This window comes from Pecten maximus, chromosome 1 (genome assembly GCF_902652985.1).
Source record: "Pecten maximus chromosome 1, xPecMax1.1, whole genome shotgun sequence".
Lineage (NCBI taxonomy): Eukaryota > Metazoa > Mollusca > Bivalvia > Pectinida > Pectinidae > Pecten > Pecten maximus.
Window position 1 is genome coordinate 7,381,558 of NC_047015.1, and position 24,968 is coordinate 7,406,525.

At 39.4% G+C, this 24,968-nt stretch overlaps 2 protein-coding genes across 2 annotated transcripts in view; both read right to left on the minus strand.

Annotated features, from left to right (window-relative positions):
• LOC117329585 (polycystic kidney disease protein 1-like 2) overlaps nucleotides 1–4,213 on the minus strand; it is a 34,562-nt gene extending 30,349 nt beyond the window's left edge. Inside the window, exons 1-5 of the mRNA XM_033888007.1 lie at nucleotides 4,166–4,213; nucleotides 3,640–3,856; nucleotides 3,307–3,456; nucleotides 2,965–3,175; nucleotides 124–2,757 (exon numbers count right to left, since the gene is read on the minus strand). Coding sequence (XP_033743898.1) covers nucleotides 124–2,757; nucleotides 2,965–3,175; nucleotides 3,307–3,456; nucleotides 3,640–3,856; nucleotides 4,166–4,213 — 3,260 coding nt within the window. The remainder of the gene's footprint in view (nucleotides 1–123; nucleotides 2,758–2,964; nucleotides 3,176–3,306; nucleotides 3,457–3,639; nucleotides 3,857–4,165) is intronic.
• Nucleotides 4,214–5,666: 1,453 nt separating this feature from the next.
• On the minus strand, nucleotides 5,667–24,905 carry LOC117330430 (mucin-2-like). The gene is made up of 13 exons (XM_033889116.1): nucleotides 24,309–24,905; nucleotides 21,622–23,788; nucleotides 16,200–19,649; nucleotides 15,529–15,943; nucleotides 14,669–14,814; nucleotides 14,147–14,272; nucleotides 13,456–13,572; nucleotides 12,632–12,748; nucleotides 12,281–12,403; nucleotides 11,573–11,689; nucleotides 8,432–8,548; nucleotides 6,621–6,737; nucleotides 5,667–5,794 (listed from the first exon to the last, which is right to left on the minus strand). Exons 1-13 carry the CDS (start codon nucleotides 24,903–24,905, stop codon nucleotides 5,667–5,669), a joined length of 7,737 nt encoding a protein of 2,578 aa, XP_033745007.1.
• Nucleotides 24,906–24,968: the final 63 nt, after the last annotated feature.

Genomic DNA, 24,968 nt, shown 5'->3' on the forward strand with positions numbered 1-24,968 from the left:
GTCAGTATTAACTTATATTAATGTTACGCTATATTTGAAACTAGTAAAATAAAGTAAGTATTAACTTACATTGGTGTTCTTGTAATACTTCCGTCTATTAAAATAGCGATAGTATCAACTTACTTGATATGTAGCTGCTTAGGTTCTCCATCTATCACAACTAAAGTTTGTTGGGCAATCGACGTTCGTTCATCCTTCTGTACTACCACTTCAAAAACGTTTTCAGAGTTAGGTTTGAACAGAAACGAATTCAAAGTAAAGATACCATCTTTTATCTCCAAGTTGCCGATTCCTGTTCCAAAACAGCCCTTTCCCCAAGTCATATTTTGTCGCTGTTCAATAGTTGGAATCGTCACAGTCGTTGGACTACCACTGGGGAATGTTTCGTGCGAAAGACGACACCTCCATGTAAATGTCAACCCCGTTTTGTTCGTCGCATCGAGTATGTCCGGGTCGTATGAATCGGACAATGCATCCATTTCAAAATCCGTGTTAAAGCCGATGCTTCGCATAACGCCACCTACAAAGCTGGCCGAAAGCGATGTGTTGGTGATATTCAAATACGTGAAGTGGATAGAGGAGAGTCCGTGAATCTCAATCATAGACACGTTTAAAACTATTTTATAATGACCGGCTATGAAGGTGCTAGGAGGTAATAACATTCTGAAGCGATCAGTATCCACAAGGTCTAAAGGAAATTCGTTAAAGATGTAGTTCAGATACGTTTTACCTTCATCAATCTTGTAAATTTTCCACTCATAGCTGACTTCATCCGAAGCCTTACAGTTGACTTCTGCTGTGCCCTCGAGAATTATTCTTTCTGATCTATAATGATGGACTGGGCGGTCAATTTGCTGGTCTCCTCCTTCTATGTTTACCTTAGGATAGAAGCAACTGATCCCAGTGATGATTGCTAAGTCAGTGACCGTCTGAGTTGACACGATGTTGAAACCTGTCACATTTACCGTGAATGTACCATTTGTTCTATACATATGTGAATGTTCCAAAACTGCCGTTGGTGACCAATTAACATAATAATATTTATTTGTTCTCGCTTCGTCTTCGCACAAACTTTCCCCATATATCGTTTCCTGTGAACCGTCACCCATGTCCCAAACAAAACACGAATCCGTTCCGGGTCGTGCTAGTTCCATTTTAAACGTGATCGTTTCAAAAGCGTCCGACGGGCCATCGTTACTAATGGTATGGATCTGAACTATCTGCTGCAGAGTGATGATGTCCTCTGCTGTGTCAGAAAACAGCTGATTGGAAGCGTTCAGTTTGATGTTGTAAGTGCCTGGATTATCAATCTTTCGCCTCATTACTTCATCTGTACTTGTCAAAGAGACGCCGTCCCCGAACATCAGACCAAAAACTAGATTATTACCGCTGGACACGGATGCGTTTATTATGATATTCCTTTCCAGTGGGAATATGTTACTTCTGTCACCATGTCCGTAGTTGGGCAGGTCAAATTTATCGGACATAGCATAATATCTCACGAAAGCGAGTCCCTTTACCTCCGTCAATACCCAGATCTCTACCTCAGCTGTGGCTGTCGATACTGCGTTTCCAACAGTAAAAGTCACAACGTATAACCCTTTCTGCTGAAAGGTGTGTGTTTTCGATATATGTCTATTGTTGAATATATCTTGATCTAACGCCCCCGATAGCCCGTAGCCATCTTTGAAAGATATTTCGTATTTGGGATGCGATGCAACACCAATCAAGAAATCAAAATGGACTTGACCGTTGACAGGTATATACATCTTGTTTACATGTATTGATAATCCTTCTATTTTTCTTTGAATGCTAATCCAGTTTATCATTAGTACTGAATTTAACTTGTTAGAACAGTTGACAAACATTTCTACATCTCCGACAAGTTCAACGTTATCCCAAGATGTATTCAGGTAAACCGGATTTGTGTTGTCCATAAGTTCTATGTAAACACTCGAAGAGTAAGTGTTATTCAGAATTGTCAAACACACCATGTGGGATGGTGGGTCCTCACCTCCGATAAACGACAGTTCAGAAGATATGTTGCCAGGGGGAGACAGCACAAGGGGATTGAGCACTTGAAGAACAATTTCTCTAACGGGATTCTGTACGGAGATGAATTGAGACACCCTGGATTGAGAAGAGTTGACGTTTTTAGCGGTAACTGTCACGCTGTAGGTACCGACGTCTGAGTAGATGAATGGGAAATGGACAGATGTCTGTCCGCGTCGAATATTGTTTAATGATAGGGAAGTATTTTCATTATTTCCGAAATCGACATTAAGTGTCACATTCGATCCTGTTAATGTCCTGATTGTATGGACTATTTCGGTTCCCTTTGTAATAACGTATTTACTACTGGACACACTCAATCCAGAAATAGGTTCTTCAATGATGAAATTTTTCTGCGAAATAAGAAAACTCACCATGTTCGATATGTTTAAAGTGGTCTGAAAAACCCCTGGATTGAAGGTATGACTGAAGGTGAAGTACGAATTGTTTTTCGTGTCACTGACGTATTCGTACAGCGTGTTGCCATCACCAAACGCACAGTGTATATAGATGTTTGCGAAAGGTATCAAGGACTTGGATGTGATAACGAAGTCAATGTCTCCAGGATAAGACTTGTTTCGCTCTTTACAGTCCAAGAGGAAACTTCCGATCACGTCTTGGATAAACACTTGATGAGTGAATGTATTCTGGGAATTGATGTTGCTGGCAGAAATGATAACTGTGTAATTCCCAGAGGCCGAATACCTGAAGAATAAATAACAATCATTACTATTTCATTGTACATGCTCTTCAGAAGATATTATCATACATTATTCACCTACAATATAATAAAACTGTGGTAATTTTCGATGAATAAAACAAAACTTGCGACTTTGGTATAAGGACAAGAAACAAACACAGCAAATATAATTTTCATGGAAATCGTCAGGATGATTATCATATAAATCTAACCTATGGGTCATAGACACTGGTGAAAGGAACGCAAGGTCCTCTGGGTCATCAACAACATCAACTCCTCCATCGCCGTAGTCAGCAGTGTACCGGACGTGTGATCCCCTCGCCAGTTGTAATGTAAACACCACGGCATCACCCACGCGGTAGAATTTGAATTCAGTGGACACTACAAACCCTAGGATTGGGTCCTGATTGGTCTCGTCAATGACTTTGAACATAATGGAAAATATCTTATATCAAAATGGGCCTTTACACAGTAGAAATATAATGTCGTATATCCAATACTCATTTACGGGTTACATGTATAAATAAATGTTTGGTAATCAATGTATTCGCTACCTGCACATGTTGAACCCGGAGGTTGACCGTCCTCCACGCCTATATCCATGAAGCCGGTGAAGCAGATACAGTGATACACACCTGACGATTGGGTACAGGTGGAGTAAGGAGAACAACTGTTCCACTCCTCACTCTCACACTCGTCTACAGCTGTACGGAAAGAAAACAATGATATAAATCGTTCAATGGGGGTTTGCAATCGACTTTGTCACATGCTTAATCACACGTACTATAAGCGTTATCAAATTTCAAAAAATACCCTTCTGAAATTGTCGGTCAAACACTACACAAGATATACACAACGGTCGGGCTGTATAATCATCGAAAGGCTACCTGATACAGAAATGTCTCCGGGAAGGACCTCAAGTCCTTTTGATTGTAAAACAGGGATCCCAACGACAAGAGAGTCCACGATGTCCGTCTCCTGCGCTGTACTGTCCACGTGGAAATACACCGTGGATATAACAATGATACTTCCCGGAGCATATCTTTCTATAGTTGTTCCAAGGTAATTGCTTTCAAATCCAGTAACCATGAAAATTTTGGCAACCTGAAATGAAAAGCTTACACGATAAAATTATACCAACCCAAGTTGTCAAGGATTTTGCAATAATCGAAAATATATGAAGATTCAGAGAAACTTTGACACCCATATTAAATTTCAAAGTGGTTGGCTCTGTAATCGTCCTGATATATATCCTTTCGGGCATGTTGTAACGTTAAAGCGACTATAACTGTAAAAGTCACGGTTGGAAAATATAATCAGGCATGATATTTTCTATTTTTGCTATATCACAAAGCAAAGACTATTCCTCACATATGAAAATTGAAAGTGTCGTCAACCATGTTTTGGGAATACCTCTATCTCAACACTCTGCGCAGACTCGTCGCTTTCTCCGCGGAGCATTGTTAACATACATTAACAGGTGTAAACAATGGTTTCAGAAACCATCAACATATATGTATACATTGGAGGAACATGTTTTACGGCACGAGCTCGTGTATCGCTATATCTTAAACGGTTAGGCTCGAATATCGCTATATCTCAAACTAATTTTTCTATCTATCGTTTAATGAGTATGCACTCTTGTTATATATTGGATATAAGCGTAATAGATACCACAGCACCTACCGAGGAAGTATAAGAGTCTGACATATATGTATGTAACTCAGATTCAGCATCACTCAACTCGTCAGTATAAACTGCTTCACTGTCATTCACTTTTAGTACTCTTATTGTGGTGTTGAAGACCCTGGCATCTGTCGAATGTAATAAAAATAGTATGATCTGTATACAATACAATCACGATTATTAGATATGTATACAATGTAATCATTATTATATGTAATGTACACAATACAATCATTATCTGTAATATATGCAATGTAATCATTAGTATATGTTCTGGAAACAATGTAATTATTATTATCTGTAATGTATACAATGTAATCATTATAATATTATGTATACAATGTTATCATTATGTTCTGCAAACAATGTAATCATTATTATCTGTAATGTATATAATGTAATCATTATAATGTTATGTATACAATGTAATCATTATAATGTTATGCATACAATGTTATCATTATGTTCTGCAAACAATGTAATCATTATTATCTGTAATGTATATAATGTAATCATTATAATGTTATGTATACAATGTAATTATTATTATCTGTAATGTATACAATGTAATCATTATAATATTATGTATACAATGTTATCACTATAATATGTTATGTTCACAATGTAATCTTTATTATTTGTAATGTATATAATGTAATCATTACATTCTGTTGTGTATGTAATCTAATTATTATATGTTATGAATAAATCGTAATCTTTATTATCTGTTATGTAGATAATGTTATAATAATATGTGTATTTCTAATATAATCATTACAATATATTATGTAAACATTGTAATCGTATATATATGTTATGCATACAATGTTGTCCATGTGTCAATGTATTTCTAATGTAATCTATGGATTTCTAATCTAATGCATATACAATATAATATATTCTAATGTAATCATTACAGTCTGTATATTGTTATCATACCAATATCTAATAAAGCGGAACAAACAAAAAAGATGTACAAATAATAACTGTATTTTCATATTATAATGAGGATAAAAGGTGTAGGTATACTGTACAAAGACAACAAGAAGTATTAAAACAAAAAACATGCGAACAGGAAAGACACTGTCACAAAGTGGCCGTGTCTAGTTATATATACTTCTATTGTTAAAACAATACAACCAAATGCTATGTAGCCTTTTATATCCAGCTGTTTAAGGTTTCTTCCTGATAATGGTATGTATATTAATACACAGATTGTATTGAAACCTCAATTACCAAGACATTCGTAAGGTGTTTTCTGGTAAAATCCCTTCTCGCAAGCGCATGCGTAATTGCCTTGGTTATTCCAACACTTTGAATGACTTGGACACGGGTTGCTCTTGCATTCGTCGATATCTGTAATGTTTATTAACATATATGTGACAGGTACATATTCATGGATAATTTAATCACTATATTTGTATGGTGTTCTAAGTCCTGTACATATACATGTGTCACTGGTGTGATGTGGAGACTACCTTGTCTGTTTATAGTAAAGTGGTGTATCTTATCTGTGTAGTCCAGTGGTCTTCTTGTGTATGTCCATATAAGGTATTATTTGTCATTTAAATATAAATTACAGTGTGAAAGTGTGAGAAAGCATGCAAAAGTGAGTTAAAGTTAACTAAAACCTTTGACAATAACCGCGCACGTCGCAGTAATCCATGAGCCGTAGCAATGGACACATCCTCTATGGTACTTGGCTTGTCTAACATTTATTGGACGACTGTTTCACCAGACTTGTGTTTTGGAAGGTAAATTATATTTTTATATCGTATCTGTTGGCTGTAATTGAAGATTCTATTATTACAGTATGGGTCGCGGGTAGTCATTTTCACAATGTTATATATATTTATAACACAGGTTTATTGGCCTGTATTTGTATTTCAGGGGTTTTTCGTTTGTTATTTGTACGTCTCTGATAAAAAAAGAATAAAGAACCAGCAGGATGATACACACTCTTAAGTTGTCTTTTTCACCCTGTGACATTTATATATTGAAAAATTTGTTAATTATTGTTATGTTACTAACACAGTGCTATTAGACAATTTGTCGATATCTAAGTTTAAATACACATAAATATTGGACAATCTGTTGATATATCATTCTTGTACTGTAGGTGAAACGTGATAACATCGGGTTAGGGACACGTGATACATACATTAAAACAAAAGGTACTTACCGACGCACGTGTTCCCATCCATAGTGAAGCCAGGTAGACATGAGCACCGGTAACTTCCAACAGAGTTCTCACAGGTGGCAAACTCCATACAAGGTGACCACAAACATTCATTTATATCTGAATCATAAAACATATTAATATTATTAATATCAAATGATCCATAACAGATAGTCGAAGCAACCAGATAAAATTTTAACATCAACCACAAAATACCATAGTGATTTTGATAGGACTCAACCACATGCAAGTTAATTTCCTCTTTTAGCATCCGACAACTTAGGCACTTTATAAATGACGCAGAAAAATACAACACTATCTGAACATAAACATAATGCTATATTCAAAGTATTGAATTTTACTACTGTGTATAGCATACCTTCGCAAGATCGGTCATCAACCATTACGTAACCGCCAACACATGTACACATGTAGCTACCTGCCGTATTGTCACAGACAGAGTGACTCGGGCACGGGGAGGGATCAACGTTACACTCGTTTATGTCTGCAATTAAAGGGAAGCAACTCTAATAGTACGGTTGTATGATCATTGTATAAATAGAGGTTACACAACGAGTGGTTGTTGGATATGGAATTTATTTCACACGAGTAAGTTATTTTTTAAAAGTTACAAAAGACACGAGCTTTAGCGAGTGTTTTTTGCAACTTTTAAAAAATAACTTACGAGTGTGAAATGAATTCCATATCCAACAATCACGAGTCGTGTAACCTGTTTCTACCACAATAATATCGGCTTGAATCAAAGGGAAACGTGGCCAAGTATAATATTCGCGTATGCTAATAAAGTGTACCGGTAACGTCCGGGACCCGGTGATGTGACGTCATTAGATTATTGATGACGTCAATAACAATTGCAGCTTGGGTCAAAGTTCACCGTGTTAGCCAATCAAAATGCGTACAGAGTTTATACCACGTGTGGTATAAACAGATTGTTAATCAACAGCTGTAATGATTAACTGATGGTCTGAGAGTTGAATAACACGGGGTATTGTGGTAGAAATGTAACTAAATATTACTTTAAAGATGTATAACATTTTATGGTGCATTTGAAGTGTTATACAAAAACAAATGTATTTACATTTGTCTGGCATTGTCACTATATAGTCTGTTTGAGAGATTGGCATTGATGTACGCTTAAATGCCGTCCATCACGCGCTACACTTATCACCGTATTAATACAACACAAACGGGAACTACATATCAAATAAACATTGTTTATAATTAAGTTTAATGACTAATATTTTTTTCTACATTATTTGTTTTGTTATAAAAAATATGTCATTTGCGCATTACGTTGATAATAAATGATAAACAAAATTGAGCTTTTAAAAAACAATTCCATGTACTATTTTGTTTGTCAAAAAGCACGCGACCATGTTCCGGCTGTTCCAACGACTGACGAAAAATCTGCTGACCGTCGGTAAGGCGGAAATTATGAATTTTGAATATGAATTATAGCATTTAAACAATAAAAAAGGTAAAAGGAATGTAAATATACGCGTTGAACTGTTTTTGTATGGTATTTATAATCTATTTGAATGCCAACATAATGTGCTGCTAACGCACATTATGTCGTTTGCTTGCAAATCTTTGGCATTCAAATAGATCATAAATACCATACAAAAGCAGTTCAATGCTTAAATATAAAATCTAGCAGGGTCAATGGATGATATATATACACACGTATATTTCAAAAGATACAATCAACAAGTTAGTTCGCAAACGTTTTCAGAGTTCATTTTGAGAGTTACGTTATTAGGTTTCAGCTTCATTTATTAGAAATATCCACCTACCTTCACACATCGTTCCAATATCGATATACCCAGTTTGACAAGTGCATGTGTAACTCCCGGGTATGTTGGTACAGTTGGCATTGGGAGGGCAAAGACCGTACATACATTCGTCTATATCTGAAAAAAAAACAATGTCTTAGATAATTAGCTACCACTATACCGAAGCAAAATTTGCACTGAGGTAAGGAGTAAATAATACATTAAGGTAGGGAGTAAATAATACACTGAGGTATGGAGTAAATAATACATTAAGTTAGGGAGTAAATAATACACTGAGGTAGGGAGTAAATAATACACTGAGGTAGGTAGGGAGTAAATAATACACTGAGGTAGGTAGGGAGTAAATAATACACTCAGGTAGGGAGTAAATAATACACTCAGGTAGGGAGTAAATAATACACTGAGGTAGGTAGGGAGTAAATAATACACTGAGGTAGGGAGTAAATAATACACTGAGGTAGGTAGGGAGTAAATAATACACTGAGGTAGGGAGTAAATAATACACTGAGGTAGGGAGTAAATAATACACTGAGGTAGGGAGTAAATAATACACTGAGGTAGGTAGGGAGTAAATAATACACTGAGGTAGGGAGTAAATAATACATTAAGGTAGGGAGTAAATAATACACGGAGGTAGGGAGTAAATAATACACTGAGGTAGGTAGGGAGTAAATAATACACTGAAGTAGGGAGTAAATAATACACTGAGGTAGGTAGGGAGTAAATAATACACTGAGGTAGGGAGTAAATAATACACTGAGGTAGGGAGTAAATAATACACTGAAGTAGGGGGTAAATAATACACTGGGGTAGGGAGTTATTAATACAGCATAGTATAGTGTATAGTACTTACCTTTACATGTGTTACTGATGGCGGTGTATAGTACTTACCTTTACATGTGTTACTGATGGCGGTGTATAGTACCTTACCTTCACAGTTGTTGTTGATGGCGGTGTATAGTACTTACCTTTACATGTGTTACTGATGGCGGTGTATAGTACTTACCTTTACATGTGTTACTGATGGCGGTGTATAGTACCTTACCTTCACAGGTGTTATTGATGGCGGTGTATAGTACTTACCTTCACAGTTGTTATTGATGTTTGTGTATAGTACTTACCTTTACATGTGTTACTGATGTGGTGTATAGTACTTACCATTACAGGTGTTATTGATGTTTGTGTATATTACTTACCTTTACAGGTGTTATTGATGGCGGTGTATAGTACTTACCTTTACAGGTGTTATTGATGGCGGTGTATAGTACTTACCTTTACATGTGTTACTGATGTGGTGTATAGTACTTACCTTTACAGGTGTTATTGATGGCGGTGTATAGTACTTACCTTCACAGTTGTTGTTGATGGCGGTGTATAGTACTTACCTTTACAGGTGTTATTGATGTTGGTGTATAGTACCTTACCTTTACATGTGTTATTGATGGCGGTGTATAGTACTTACCTTTACATGTGTTACCGATGGCGGTGTATAGTACTTACCTTTACATGTGTTACTGATGGCGGTGTATAGTACTTACCTTTACATGTGTTACTGATGGCGGTGTATAGTACCTTACCTTCACAGGTGTTATTGATGGCGGTGTATAGTACTTACCTTCACAGTTGTTATTGATGGCGGTGTATAGTACTTACCTTTACATGTGTTACTGATGTGGTGTATAGTACTTACCATTACAGGTGTTATTGATGTTTGTGTATATTACTTACCTTTACAGGTGTTATTGATGGCAGTGTATAGTACTTACCTTTACAGGTGTTATTGATGGCGGTGTATAGTACTTACCTTTACATGTGTTACTGATGTGGTGTATAGTACTTACCTTTACAGGTGTTATTGATGTTGGTGTATAGTACTTACCTTTACAGGTGTTACTGATGTTGGTGTATAGTTCTTACCTTTACAGGTGTTATTAAGGTTGGTGTATAGTACCTTACCTTTACAGGTGTTACTGATGGCGGTGTATAGTACCTTACCTTCACAGTTGTTGTTGATGTTGGTGTATAGTACTTACCTTTACAGGTGTTATTGATTTTGGTGTATAGTACTTACCTTTACATGTGTTATTGATGGCGGTGTATAGTACTTACCTTTACAGGTGTTATTGATGTTGGTGTATAGTACTTACCTTCACAGGTGTTATTGATGTTGGTGTATAGTACTTACCTTTACATGTGTTATTGATGGCGGTGTATAGTACTTACCTTTACATGTGTTATTGATGTTGGTGTATAGTACTTACCTTTACATGTGTTATTGATGGCGGTGTATAGTACTTACCTTTACAGGTGTTATTGATGTTGGTGTATAGTACTTACCTTGACAGTTGTTATTGATGTTGGTGTATAGTACTTACCTTTACAGGTGTTATTGATGTTGGTGTATAGTACTTACCTTTACAGTTGTTACTGATGTTGGTGTATAGTACCTTACCTTCACAGGTGTTATTGATGTTGGTGTATAGTACTTACCTTTACAGTTGTTATTGATGTTGGTGTATAGTACCTTACCTTTACAGGTGTTATTGATGTTGGTGTATAGTACTTACCTTTACAGTTGTTACTGATGTTGGTGTATAGTACCTTACCTTCACAGGTGTTATTGATGTTGGTGTATAGTACCTTACCTTTACAGGTGTTATTGATGTTGGTGTATAGTACTTACCTTTACAGTTGTTACTGATGTTGGTGTATAGTACCTTACCTTTACAGGTGTTATTGATGTTGGTGTATAGTACTTACCTTTACAGTTGTTACTGATGTTGGTGTATAGTACCTTACCTTCACAGGTGTTATTGATGTTGGTGTATAGTACTTACCTTTACAGGTGTTATTGATGTTGGTGTATAGTACTTACCTTTACATGTGTTATTGATGTTGGTGTATAGTACTTACCTTTACATGTGTTATTGATGGCGGTGTATAGTACTTACCTTTACAGGTGTTATTGATGTTGGTGTATAGTACTTACCTTTACAGGTGTTATTGATGTTGGTGTATAGTACTTACCTTCACAGTTGTTATTGATGTTGGTGTATAGTACTTACCTTTACAGGTGTTATTGATGTTGGTGTATAGTACTTACCTTTACAGGTGTTATTGATGTTGGTGTATAGTACTTACCTTCACAGTTGTTGTTGATGGCGGTGTACCCTATTTTACAGGAACATTGGTAGCTTCCTTTAGTGTTCAGACAGTCCGCATTTACGCCACATACACCAGTGAGACATTCATTTGTATCTAAATAAAGCAACCAGTTTATGCTGGATCATATTTAGAAATCGTTGAACGCACGATAAAGAAAAAAGTTATAAATATACTGGCAATGAGAATTCATAATACCCACATGAAAAAAACACAAAATCAAAAATATTGGCAATGAAAAATCATAATTAAAATACTCATAAAGTCAGAATACTTGCAATGAAAATTCATATTAGAATAAATCATAGAATCATTATGCTGGCAAGGAATTATTTAATAGATATAAATTCTATAATATAAAATCTAATTGAAGTATACCGACCTTCACAGTGAGTGATTTGGTCAAGGAAGCCGTCCTCACAAACACACCTATAACTTCCCACAGTATTACTGCATTCAGAATTAGAATGACATATCCCTGGTGTTGTGCACTCGTCTACGTCTGAAAATCAACAATTGTAGACTAGAAATTCAATTTTTTTTTTCCAATTTCTTACAGTCATTTGAATTGTTAGTTCAGTCTTACAGATGGTTGTTTTCAGTGTTTTAAGCCAGTTCATCAAAAACATAGTAAAAAAATAAATAGTATAACATCCAGACTTTCATCAGGACGTCAAGACACTTTACCTTCACATGTAGCATCGACCTTATTGTAACCTGTGAGACACACGCACACGTGACCACCATCAATATTAACGCAGTCGGAGTTAGAGGGACACGGGGTTGGATCGGCATCACATTCGTTAATGTCTGAAACAAGCACATCACTATGACCAAAAAGCAACATTAACAGAAAGCTCTCCATTGATGTCGAAAACTGAAGTTCATATGCATCATAAATCAAATCTTTACAGTTCCAAACATGTATAGTAGTTCTTAGAATAAGTCAGTCTTTTTATATCTTATTTTTGTGACCTCATTCTATTACCTATATCATCATTAAGGTTTCAAAGGAACTATTTTAAAATTCGGACCTACCTTCGCACGTGTTGCCGATACTGATGAAGCCGTCAAAACAGGTACAGTTGTAACTACCGTCCGTGTTGTTACAATGGGCGTTACCAGGACAAGGAAAACTCAGACACTCGTCCCTGTCTATAGACATATTACAGCTTACTATTACACTGATAAAATACATCCCTAGTAATAATTTCATCCAGCAACACAAATATTGACGTCATTGTTTCTTATAGCGTTTAAGCATAACTAGTCATGGTGTGTAATAGTTGTCTATGATAAGAGTCCACTAAACAAAGTAGAACCCTTATGTTTAAGCTGGATTGCATAAGTATTCATTTGAATTGGTTTTGATAAAAAGAAGGTAATGTAATATTACAAAAACATGAATGCATTCTCCTCGCAGTTTATACGCTCCGTTTTCATTCCTGACTCCACATCTTAAAATAATCATCTTAGTTAATATCAAAACGAGTCGCTCAGTAATAGTTGCTATTCCGGCCTTTTCGCTCATTATTCTGGGAGGGGTACGATGGTTTGTCTGTTTTCAGTATGTAACCGAGTGGATTGTCCTGCTGGGTGTCTTCGGTAGTACATTTCCGTGATAAAGGAGGGAAAAGTTGGCATCAGTTCCACGCAATCACAAGGAAACAAACACAAACATAAGACAACCTTCCAAACACAAACTCACTACACGCATGCAGCTCACACACAAAAGAGGTCGTCCTTGAATGACAATAGCTGAAGAAGGTTACACCATATTACTAAACACGATTGTCAGTAACTTACCTTTACCGCTGGTGAACGTTAAACAATATTACTAAACACGATTGTCAGTAACTCACCTTTGCATCCACCGCTCACCATCAAGTAGCCCGGGTGACAGACACACTGGTAGCTACCTGGAGAGTTATAGCAGAGAGCATGGTCTCCACACGGTCCTTCCAAACATTCGTTGATATCTGTTTAAGGATATCTGACATATACCAAGTTGCTTATGCGGAATGCTTAGCATATAAACATTATTCGGCATATGAAAAAGTGCATCTCACACGATCTTTTGAGCAATCGGTTAAATCATGGTGTGTTCATTAACAGGAATAAAACGTACCTTCACAGCCTTCGGTCGTAACTACGAACCCTGATTTACACTGACATGTAAAACTGCCTTCAGTGTTGATACAATCAGAATGATAAGGACATGTTGACGCGGCCAGACACTCGTTCACATCTGCCGAGTAAACAATTTTCTATGTACATACCAATAATAATGTGCTTACGACCTATTTTTTTCAATGCCATTGCTAGTATAATCTGACAGGAAACCAAATATTTTAAGCTCAGAAAACCTTTAAATGATACAAAAAACAAGAATTATCTAGATTCAATTCATAGTCACTTGATTATCATACACTTCCATTTACATGTATTTTCAGCCTGAAAAGTGTCTTCGTTGTGATAGCAGAAACCATTCCTTACCTGTACATCCTGTAAGGTTATAGAAATATCCCAGCTCACACCTACAAATCGCGGTACCTTGAACGACATGGCAGACAGCATTTCCCGTGCATGGTTTTAGAGCACATAGGTTAACTACAGCGCTCTCAGTGGGTGAGGTATCTATGGAGTCTGGCTCGCTGATCTCCTTGAGTTTTGTTTCATCTAAATGTTAAAGTGTTTACATTCTAGCAGATAACTTTGGATAACCTTACTGACATCAGTTCTCCATAAAACTAATTCTGACCGACAGAAAGGTAAAACAAAAATGACATCAGAGTTCCATAAAACTAAGTCTGACCGACAGAAAGGTAAAACAAAAATGACATCAGAGTTCCATAAAACTAAGTCTGACCGACAGAAAGGTAAAACAAAAATGACATCAGAGTTCCATAAAACTAAGTCTGATCGACAGAAAGGTGAAAAAATGACATCATATTTCCATAAAACTAAGTCTGGTGGATAGAAAGATCAAAAACGGCATTCAATATACACAGACCCAGTGGGCAACACCATGTAAACATAATTCATAGAATTTAAATAATTTAGGGAATAACATACCTAGAAAGGAAATGGCATCCTCTTTTAACATCATAGACGGATAATCAATGTTCCCATAAGCATTCCATAAGGCTTCCCCTAAAGTATCTCCTTCAAGTTGTTTGTGGCTCATGACGACTTCATAATCGACTTTGATACTGCCTGGACTAGTAAACAAACAATTAATATCACGTGAACACATAAGTTGCACTGACCTATATAGCCTGTGACATACCGACCAATGAAAAAAATTATGATACTTACGAAAACTTTACAAAGGTTATGCTGATAATGCCCGGAAAATGTGCCCCTCTGTACAATTGCATAATCTGAAAGGAATGAATATACCAAAATTGTATTGTATGCTTCCCATATGTCATTGTCCAGAAGAGAATATTTCTTCTACAATGACTGCTACGAAATTAAAGATTTGACGGCATTCAAATATTCAATATTCTCCCAGACACGCCAGACATATCTCACAAGATGGCCAGTGCTTTTGCTAATACTAAACTGGCATATTCCTGTGCGATATATTGTAGAGAAAACATGTATGTGGTCTCGATAGGAAAAAACATAACCGGATCTGTCCATAGCTTGAGCGTAGGACAGAGAACATTTCAATCGAGAAGGTGATTCTTCAGCCTTCGTGTTAGACTGTCAAGTATGTCTTTGATTATGAAATTGTATCTGTCATACCCTCAAGTTTGGAATCTCAATCCAAGGGATGATTCTTAAAATGACAATCACGAGGCTTGTTGGGAATTTGATGTCTTTTTACCCCGAAGATTGAGATCCCTCTTTCATAAGGGAGCGAACGATTCAATTTGCTACCATTTATACCAATGTGTTGTAGAAGTTCATCATGCAAACTTACAAACGCCAAGACGGCATGCATGAGATCCCTATATTCGACTGAGTTAGGATCCTCGTACGCCTCATCCCAGTCTGCAACTAAAGCTATTGACGACAGGTACTGATCTGTTTGAGGTGTGTCCACAGTAACTGTTGGTGGCTCGGTTACCACGTTAGTAGAACCGGGAGTGACTGATACCACCGTTGTTGAAGGCGGCGATGTTGGCGTAGTTTCAGGTTGTTCGGAAACTGAAGTAACTGACTCTGTCGTGCTGGGGTTTGAGGCTCTCGCTATCGTTGGCACATTTGATGTCTCTGTGACTGTTTTATCTATTTGCGAGACTGACGAATTGACAACATTCTCGGCGGTAGTGGTCTGAATATTCGTTATGGTGTTCGGAGTCTCGGTGATGTGTTTAGGAGATGAAGGGGAGGAAACACCTGCTGAAAAAAAACATAATATTACTCAAGGCTTGACAAGCCAAACAGGACAACTTCATTATTATAAGCATACATCAGACTTTGTCACTAGATAATGTACATAGCGATAGATGAGACAAAATTGGATATCACTGCGGTATGAAAAACAGTAAGTACATGAATTATCTTGTTAAATCATGAGACCCACTGAATCAGTATTATCCCGACGGTAAATCATACGTTGATTTCAGTAATACTTTATGTTTCACTTCATTACCTGAGCTGGATGCAGTTGGTGTTTGGTAGTCGTCATTCGGAACAGTTGACGTCTGGTCTGTACTCAATGTAATTGTTTCGTCTGAGAATGATGAGACTACTGAAATGGAAGATTGCTCCCTAAGCGTTGTTGTTAAAGTATAGGTTTCGTCCCCGATTAGTTCGTTTCCGAGATCTGAAGTTGATGAAGGTGACGTTTCCTCCACCAGAGAGGTAGTGGTTATTTCGCCCCCGAGAGCTGTGCTAGAGGTAGAAGATGGATGGTCATCGTGTGTTGTGGTTGATACAGTGGACGGTTCGTCCACGCTAGAGGTAGAGGACGGATGGTCACCGTGTGTTGTAATTGATACAGTGGACGGTTCGTCCCCGCTAGAGGTAAAGGATGGATGGTCACCGTGTGTTGTGGTTGATAAAGTTGACGGTTCGTCCCCGCTAGAGGTAAAGGATGGATGATCACCGTGTGTTGTCATTGATACAGTGGACGGTTCGTCCCCGCTAGAGGTAGAGGATGGATGGTCACCGTGTGTTGTAATTGATACAGTGGACGGCTCGTCCCCGCTAGAGGTAGAAGATGGATAATTACCATGTGTTGTCATTGATACAGTGGACGGTTCGTCCCCGCTAGAGGTAGAAGGTGGATGGTCACCGTGTGTTGTGATTGATACAGTGGACGGTTCGTCCCCGCTAGAGGTAGAAGATGGATAATCACCGTGTGTTGTAATTGATACAGTGGACGGTTCATCAACAAACGTTGTGATTGTTGTTGAGATTGGTGTTGTAGACTGTTCGCCTCCAAATGTTATTACTGATGTAGTGGACGGTTCATTCTCAAGAGTTGTGATTGATTTAGCAGACGAATCGTCAACGATTGTTGTGATTGATGAAGGGGTTGTTTTATCTCCCAGAGTTGTGATTGTTGTAGTGGACGGTTCGTCTCCAAGAGTTGTGATTGTTGTAGTGGACGGTTTGTCTCCCAGAGTTGTGATTGTTGTAGTGGACGGTTCGTCTCCAAGAGTTGTGATTGTTGTAGTGGACGGTTTGTCTCCCAGAGTTGTGATTGTTGTAGTAAGCAGTTCGTCTCCCAGAGTTGTAATTGATGTAGTAGGCGGTTCGTCTCCCAGATTTGTGATTGGTGTAGTGGACGGTTCGTCTCCTAGAGTTGTGATTGTGGTAGTGGACGGTTCGTCTTCCAGAGTTGTGATTGTTGTAGTGGACGGTTCGTCTTCCAGAGTTGTGATTGTTGTAGTGGACGGTTCATCTCCAAGAGTTGTGATTGTTGTAGTGGACGGTTTGTCTCCTAGAGTTGTGATTGTGGTAGTGGACGGTTCATCTCCAAGAGTTATGATTGTTGTAGTGGACGGTTCGTCTTCCAGAGTTGTGATTGTTGTAGTGGACGGTTCGTCTCCCAGAGTTGTGATTGTTGTAGTGGACGGTTCGTCTCCCAGAGTTGTGATTGGTGTAGTGGACGGTTCGTCTCCCAGAGTTGTGATTGGTGTAGTGGACGGTTCGTCTCCCAGAGTTGTGATTGGTGTAGTGGACGGTTCGTCTCCCAGAGTTGTGATTGGTGTAGTGGACGGTTCGTCTCCCAGAGTTGTGATTGTGGTAGTGGACAGTTCGTCTCTCAGATTTGTGATTGTTGTAGTGGACGGTTCGTCTCCCAGAGTTGTGATTGTTGTAGTGGTCGGTTTGTCTCCCAGAGTTGTGGTTGGTGTAGTGGACGGTTCGTCTCCCAGAGTTGTGATTGGTGTAGTGGACGGTTCGTCTCCAAGAGTTGTGATTGGTGTAGTGGACGGTTTGTCTCCCAGAGTTGTGATTGTGGTAGTGGACGGTTCGTCTCCTAGAGTTGTGATTGTTGTAGTGGACGGTTCGTCTCCTAGGGTTGTGATTGATGTAGTGGAAAGTTCGTCTCCAAGAGTTGTGATTGTTGTAGTGGTCGGTTTGTCTCCCAGAGTTGTGATTGGTGTAGTGGACGGTTCGTCTCCCAGAGTTGTGATTGGTGTAGTGGACGGTTTGTCTCCCAGAGTTGTGATTGATGTAGTGGAAAGTTCGTCTCCTAGGGTTGTGATTGATGTAGTGGAAAGTTCGTCTCCAAGAGTTGTGATTGTTGTAGTGGACGGTTCATATCCCAGATTTGTGATTGGTGTAGTGGACGGTTTGTCTCCTAGAGTTGTGATTGATGTAGTGGACGGTTCGTCTCCTAGAGTTGTGATTGATGTAGTGGAATGTTCGTCTCCCAGAGTTGTGATTGGTGTAGTGGACGGTTCATATCCCAGATTTGTGATTGGTGTAGTGAAAGGTTCGTCTCCCAGAGTTGTGATTGGTGTAGTGGACGGTTCGTCTCCCAGAGTTGTGATTGTTGTAGTAAGCGGTTCGTCTCCCAGAGTTGTGATTAATGTAGTAGGCGGTTCGTCTCCAAGAGTTGTGATTGGTGTAGTGGACGGTTCGTCTCCCAGAGTTGAGATTGTGGTAGTGGACGGTTCGTCTCCCAGAGTTGTGATTGTTGTAGTGGACGGTTCGTCTCCCAGAGTTGTGATAGTTGCAATGGACGGTTCATCTCCACGAGTTGTGATTGGTGTAGTGGACAGTTCGTCTCCCAGAGTTGTGATTGTAGTGACGGTTCGTCTCCCAGTTGATTGGTGTAGTGGACGGTTCGTCTCCCAGAGTTGTGATTGATGTAGTGGACGGTTCGTTTCCAAGAGTTGTGATTGTGGTAGTGGACGGTTCGTCTCCCAGAGTTGTGATTGGTGTAGTGGACAGTTCGTCTCCCAGAGTTGTGATTGGTGTAGTGGACGGTTCGTCTCCAAGAGTTGTGATTGGTGTAGTGGACGGTTCGTCTCCCAGAGTTGTGATTGGTGTAGTGGACGGTTCGTCTTCAAGAGTTGTGATTGTTGTAGTGACGGTTCGTCTCCCAGAGTTGTGATTGTTGTAGTGGACGGTTCGTCTCCAAGAGTTGTGATTGTTGTAGTGGACGGTTCGTCTCCAAGAGTTGTGATTGGTGTAGTGGACGGTTCGTCTCCAAGAGTTGTGATTGTGGTAGTGGACGGTTCGTCTCCCAGAGTTGTGATTGTGGTAGTGGACGGTTCGTCTCCCAGATTTGTGATTGTGGTAGTGGACGGTTCGTCTCCAAGAGTTGTGATTGTGGTAGTGGACGGTTTGTCTCCCAGAGTTGTGATTGTGGTAGTGGGCGGTTCGTCTCCTAGAGTTGTGATTGTTGTAGTGGACGGTTCGTCTCCCAGAGTTGTGATTGTTGTGGTGGACGGTTCGTCTCCCAGAGTTGTGATTGCTGTAGTTGACATTTCGTCTCCAAAATTTGTGTATGAAGTATACGGCGACTTGTCCCGTTGAGTTGTGATTGAAGTAGTCGACGGTTGGTTCATTGGAGTGAGTGATATAGCCTGTGTATTTAATTCTGTCGTCTGTTCTATGTTTGATCCAGTATTTGTGTCTGATGCTAGAAAAAAGGGAAACGTTAACTTATGAAATCGGCAAATAATAAAGCAGCATCCATTCAAAGTCTTTTTGTGAAACCATCCCCCAATATGACAAAGCAAGCAAAAATAAAATAAACCGTTCTATACTTTGTTTGTTTTTGTTTAACGTCCTATTAACAGCCAGGGTCATTTAAGGACGTGCCAGGTTTTGGAGGTGGAGGAAAGCCGGAGTACCCGGAGAAAAACCACCGGCCTACGGTCAGTACCTAGCAACTGCCCTACGTAGGTTTCGAACTCGCAACCCAGTGGTGGAGAGATAAAGTGATAAAGTGTTGGGACACCTTAATCACTCGGCCACCGCGGCCCGTTCTATACATTGAATCTACACAGCAAACTTATGTAAATAGGTAATGTCCACAGAAACACTAATAATATCAATATTAGTGACAAGTTGCTAATTAAATGGCACATATGAAGAAACCGTTATTTGACGAGTATGCAGTAGCAGTCACTGAGTTTCGGGATGCCTCTCAGGCGCAGTCATTCGAATTTGTTCGGGATGACACACACTCGCAATCGCTGGATGTTGTTGTGAACGACATGCAGGGGCAGTCGCTCCATATTTTTTCGATAGCATTATTGAGCTAGTATTGAGAGGCAGATCATGTTAAAAGGGATGCAGGCTCTGAAAGCGATCATATCAGGAAAGGCAATTTCTAGGTATTCTTTTCAATATCAAATTGTTAATTCAAAGAGCCTGGTTTGGCTAACATTGTCATCGATACACTGCTGGGTCTGCAGTTCTAAAGTGATTAAAATGTTTCAGCTTTGATGTGTTGCGGTCACGCCGTCCTTAAATGTAAATGATCATAGAATATTAAACAATTAAAACCAAATGTTGCCAGATGGGTCAGTGGACATGTTTGCCATTCTAGAATATGATGAGGTTCCGAGCTCCATAAATATGTTACCGGTGTACGTCGCATGCCATTACAGGGTAATTTGATTTCCTTTTAATTAGGATCAAAGCCTGTGTCCTGTTTGTGCCTCATTTGACGAAGCTTTAGATGATACAATGTTTGTTATTTGTGAAATAATGTCTTATCCTTAATGTCCTTGCCGTGCAAGAGTTCTTCAATGATGTAAACATTTGTATTCACATCAAATTGCTTGGAATTGACATCATCGAGCTGGTAGGAAATGTATCCGATCACCATACAACCTTAACTGATTTGCTTTCTGCAAGGCCGTTCTTTTGAAGGGTTGGAATGTCGAGCAAGGAAAATGAGAGGTGCCCGCGAGTAATGGCAAGGGAAGTTTTTTCAGCGAACGTCGAGGATACAGAAGACCAGGTGGATGTAAGTTCAGTGAAGGAGATTTTAAGTTTTTGCTTTTGAGTTAAGCAGTGCAACATTTGTAGTTCCTATCGTCGATTCAATATTCTTTTTAATAGTGACATTATCAGATCATAACATGAATCCTTATTTTATGATAATCCCCTATCCAAAAGTAAAAGTACCCAGATCGATGGACTTGTGGGGTAAGCGCACAGCCTTTTATGTAGCAAACATATCTTTATCCCCATTTTGACTATCTTTATTTCCCCAGAAGAAAACCAAATTAATTAACCTGATTCCGAATGTTTGAATGAATTATTTCTTTTTATAAAAATCCGTGCACTTACCGGTTGATTCAATTCCTGGCGTATCAGTGGTTATTAAACTCTGAGGATTTGTAAAGCTAGGTATAATCGGGGAAGTGCTCGATATCATTTCAGTTGTCGTAAGTTCTGTACTAGCTTCGTGCGTTCGATGAGAAGAAGCGTCAAAAGTACTGACTGAAAAATGAAGAGAAAACCCGATTTAATACAGCATGTAGTACAGAGATACAGATACGTATAAGTAAATAAAAGTTAAATAAGTGAGCATTGATAGTTCCTATATGTTTATTAATGTTAATTTTTTACTATTCACAATAACCAGTCAAACTTACTTTCCGCCGTCTTTGTTGGTGAAACGATGACTGTTGTCACAAAAGCGTTTGTCATTGGCTCACTAGTCACTGATTCAGTTGTGACTAATTTAGTAGTGACTTTTCGAGTAGTTAATACTTCAGCAGTGACTGATTCAGTAGAACCTGTTATAGTAAATCGTTCTTCAGTAGTGACTGGCTCTACAGACGCTGCTTCAGTAGCGGCTGGCTCAATTGTAGCTGCTATAGTAGTGACTACTTCAGTAGATCCTGCTTCAATAGTGACTGCTTCAGTAGACGCTGTTTCAATAGTGACTGCTTCAGTAGACGCTGTTTCAATAGTGACTGCTTCAGTAGACGCTGCTTCAAAAGTGATAGGCTCAGTAGACGCTGTTTCAATAGTGATAGGCTCGGTAGAAACTGTTTCAATAGTGATAGGCTCAGTAGACGCTGTTTCAATAGTGACAGGCTCGGTAGAGACCTGTACATTAATGGATGACTTAGATGACATTGCCTCAGGAATGACTGCTTCAGAAGATCCGGCTTCAGTCGTGACTGACTCAGTAGATCCTGCTTCGATAGAGACTGGCTCAGTAGATACTGCTTCAGTTGTGACCGACTCAAAAGACATTGCTTCAGTAGTGACTTTCTCAGTATGCGCTGTTTCAGCAGTGACTGGCTCAGTAAACGCTGCTTCAGTAGTGCCTGGCTCAGTAGATGTTGCTTCAGTCGTGATTGGCTCTGTAGACGCTGCTTCATTCGTGATTGGCTCAGTAGACGTTGCTTCAGTAGTGCCTGGCTCAGTAGATGTTGCTTCAGTCGTGATTGGCTCAGTAGACGCTATTGCAGTAGTGACTGGCTCAGTAGATGATGCTTCAGTCGTAATTGGCTCACTAGACGTTGCTTCATTCGTGATTGGCTCAGTAGACGTTGCTTCAGTCTTGATTGGCTCAGTAGACGCTGTTGCAGTAGTGACTTTATTAGTAGACGCTGTTTCAGCAGTGACTGGCTCAGTAGACGCTGTTTCAATAGTGACTAGCTCAGTAGAGCCTGCTTCAGTTATGAATGACTTAGATGACATTGATTCAGTTATGACCGCTTCAGTAGTGACTGACTCAGAAGATGTTACTTCAGTAGTGACTGATATATGTGACGTTGCTTTAGTAGTGACTAACTCAGTAGATGATGTTTCGATAGAGACTTGCTCAGTAGATCCTGCTTCAGTTGTGACTGACTCAAAAGACGTTGCTTCAGGCGTGAATGGCTCAGTAGAAGTTGCTTCAGTAGTGGTTGGCTCAGTATACGCTGTTGCAGTAGTGACTTTCTCAGTAGACGCTGTTTCAGCAGTGACGGGCTCAGTAGACGCTGTTTCAGTAGTGGTTGGCTCAGTAGACGCTGTTGCAGTAATGACTTTCTCCGTAGACGCTGTTTCAGCAGTGACAGGCTCAGTAGACGCTGTTTCAATAGTGACTAGCTCAGTAGAGCCTGCTTCAGTTATGAATGACTTAGATGACATTGATTCAGTTATGACCGCTTCAGTAGTGACTGACTCAAAAGACGTTGCTTCAGTCGTGATTGGCTCAGGAGATGTTGCTTCAGTAATGACTGACTCAGTAGATCCTGCTTCGATAGAGACTGGCGCAGTAGATCCTGCTTCGGTTGTGAGTGACTCAAAAGACGTTGCTTCAGGCGTGAATGGCTCAGTAGACGTTGCTTCAGTAGTGGTTGGCTCAGTATACGCTTTTGCAGTAGTTACTTTCTCAGTAGACGCTGTTTCAGCAGTGACTTGCTCAGTAGAGCCTATTTCAGTTATGAAAGACTTAGATGACATTGTGTCAGTAATGACTGCTTCAGTAGTGACTGACTCAGAAGATGTAACTTCAGCAGTGACCGACTCAGAAGATGTTACTTCAGTAGTGACTGATTCATATGGCGTTGCCTCAAAAGTGACTAACTCAGTCGATCCTGCTTCGATAGAGATTAGCTCAGTAGATTCTGCTTCAGTCGTGATTGGCGCAGGAGACGTTGCTTCAGTAATGACTGACTCAGTAGACGCTACTTCAGCAGTGTCTGCTTCATTGGATCCTTCTTCAGTAGTGAGTGGCTCAGTAGTAGAGAATAGTACGGGTATGGTGCTTGTTTCCACATCTCTTGTGGATGTTGTTTCCGAAACAATTGTTGTCGTTGCCTTTGATGTGTGTATTGGTAAAGTTTCTAGAACTGTTGCTGTCGTTGTGGTTGGTAAAGGTGTAACAGTTTCGGAAAAAGTTTCAGCCGTTCTGGATTGTAAGGATGTGATAGTTTCCTCAACAGCTGTAGTTGTTTTGTACGGTAATGTTGTGGTAGTTGTTTCGGGAATAGCTGTGATTATTGTGGATAATACCGGTGCGGTAGTTGTTTCCGGTTACAGTTGTAGTCGTTGTGGATGTTAAATCAATGGTACTTGTTTCCTGAAAAGGTGTAGTCGTTGATGATTGTAATGATTGTAATGCTGTAGTTGTTTCCGGAGTAGTTGAGATCGTTGAAGATTGTACGGGTGTAAAAGTTGTTTCCGGAACTGCTGCGGTCGTTGAAGGTTGTACCGATGTAGAAGTTGTTTTCGAAACTGCTGTGGTCGTAGTGGATGGAACAGATGCGGAAGTTGTTTCCGAAAACTTCGTTGTCGTTGCGGACGGCATTGTTATGTCCGAAACTGTTGCGGTAGTTACGGATGTTGTAGTTTTATCGGGAATCATTATGCTCGTTGTAGATGTTATCTCCGGTGTAGTTGAAAACGTTGATAATGGTGTTGTTGTGATTGTTGTTTCCGTAACAATGTTGGTTGCTGTTGATGGGATAGATGTTGTAGTTATCTCCGGGAACGTTGTGGTCGTTGTGGATGTTTCTGCCGTGGTTGTTGTTTCAGGAACCATAGTGGTCGTTGTTGATGGGATAGGTATTGTGGTTGTTTCGGGAATAATTGAGATCGTTGTGGATGATACTGTCGAGGCTGTTGTTTCGGGAACAGTTTTGGTCGTTGTGGAATTGACTTGTGTTGTTGTTGTCTCCGGCAATTGTGTAGGCGTTGTGGATGGTTCTAATGTGGCAGTTATATCTGTTGCGGATGATGCTACCGTGATTGTTGTGTCTTGAAGAATTGTGGTGGTTGTGGATGATGCTGTCGTAGTTGTTTTGGGAAGAGTTGCGGTCGTTGTGGATGATGGTCCTTTTGTGGTTGTTGTGGCTTGAACTGATGCTTTAGCTGTCTCCGGTAAGGTTGTGGTCGTTAAGAACGGTACGGCTGTAGTAGTAGAATCAGATTCCATTGAGTTTTTGGAGGATGCAAGATGTGTGGTGGTTGTTGTCGGAATAACTATAATACTAGTTGT

Excerpts from the sequence above, each read along its gene's own strand:
- LOC117330430 (XM_033889116.1), bottom strand. The coding sequence starts at position 24,905 with ATGGAATCTGATTCTACTACTACAGCCGTACCGTTCTTAACGACCACA. Across the intron at positions 19,650-21,621 it reads ACCAACAAAGACGGCGGAAA|CATCAGACACAAATACTGGA; the intron begins GTAAGTTTGACT and ends CCTTTTTTCTAG. Across the intron at positions 12,404-12,631 it reads TATCGGCAACACGTGCGAAG|ACATTAACGAATGTGATGCC; the intron begins GTAGGTCCGAAT and ends TGCTTGTTTCAG.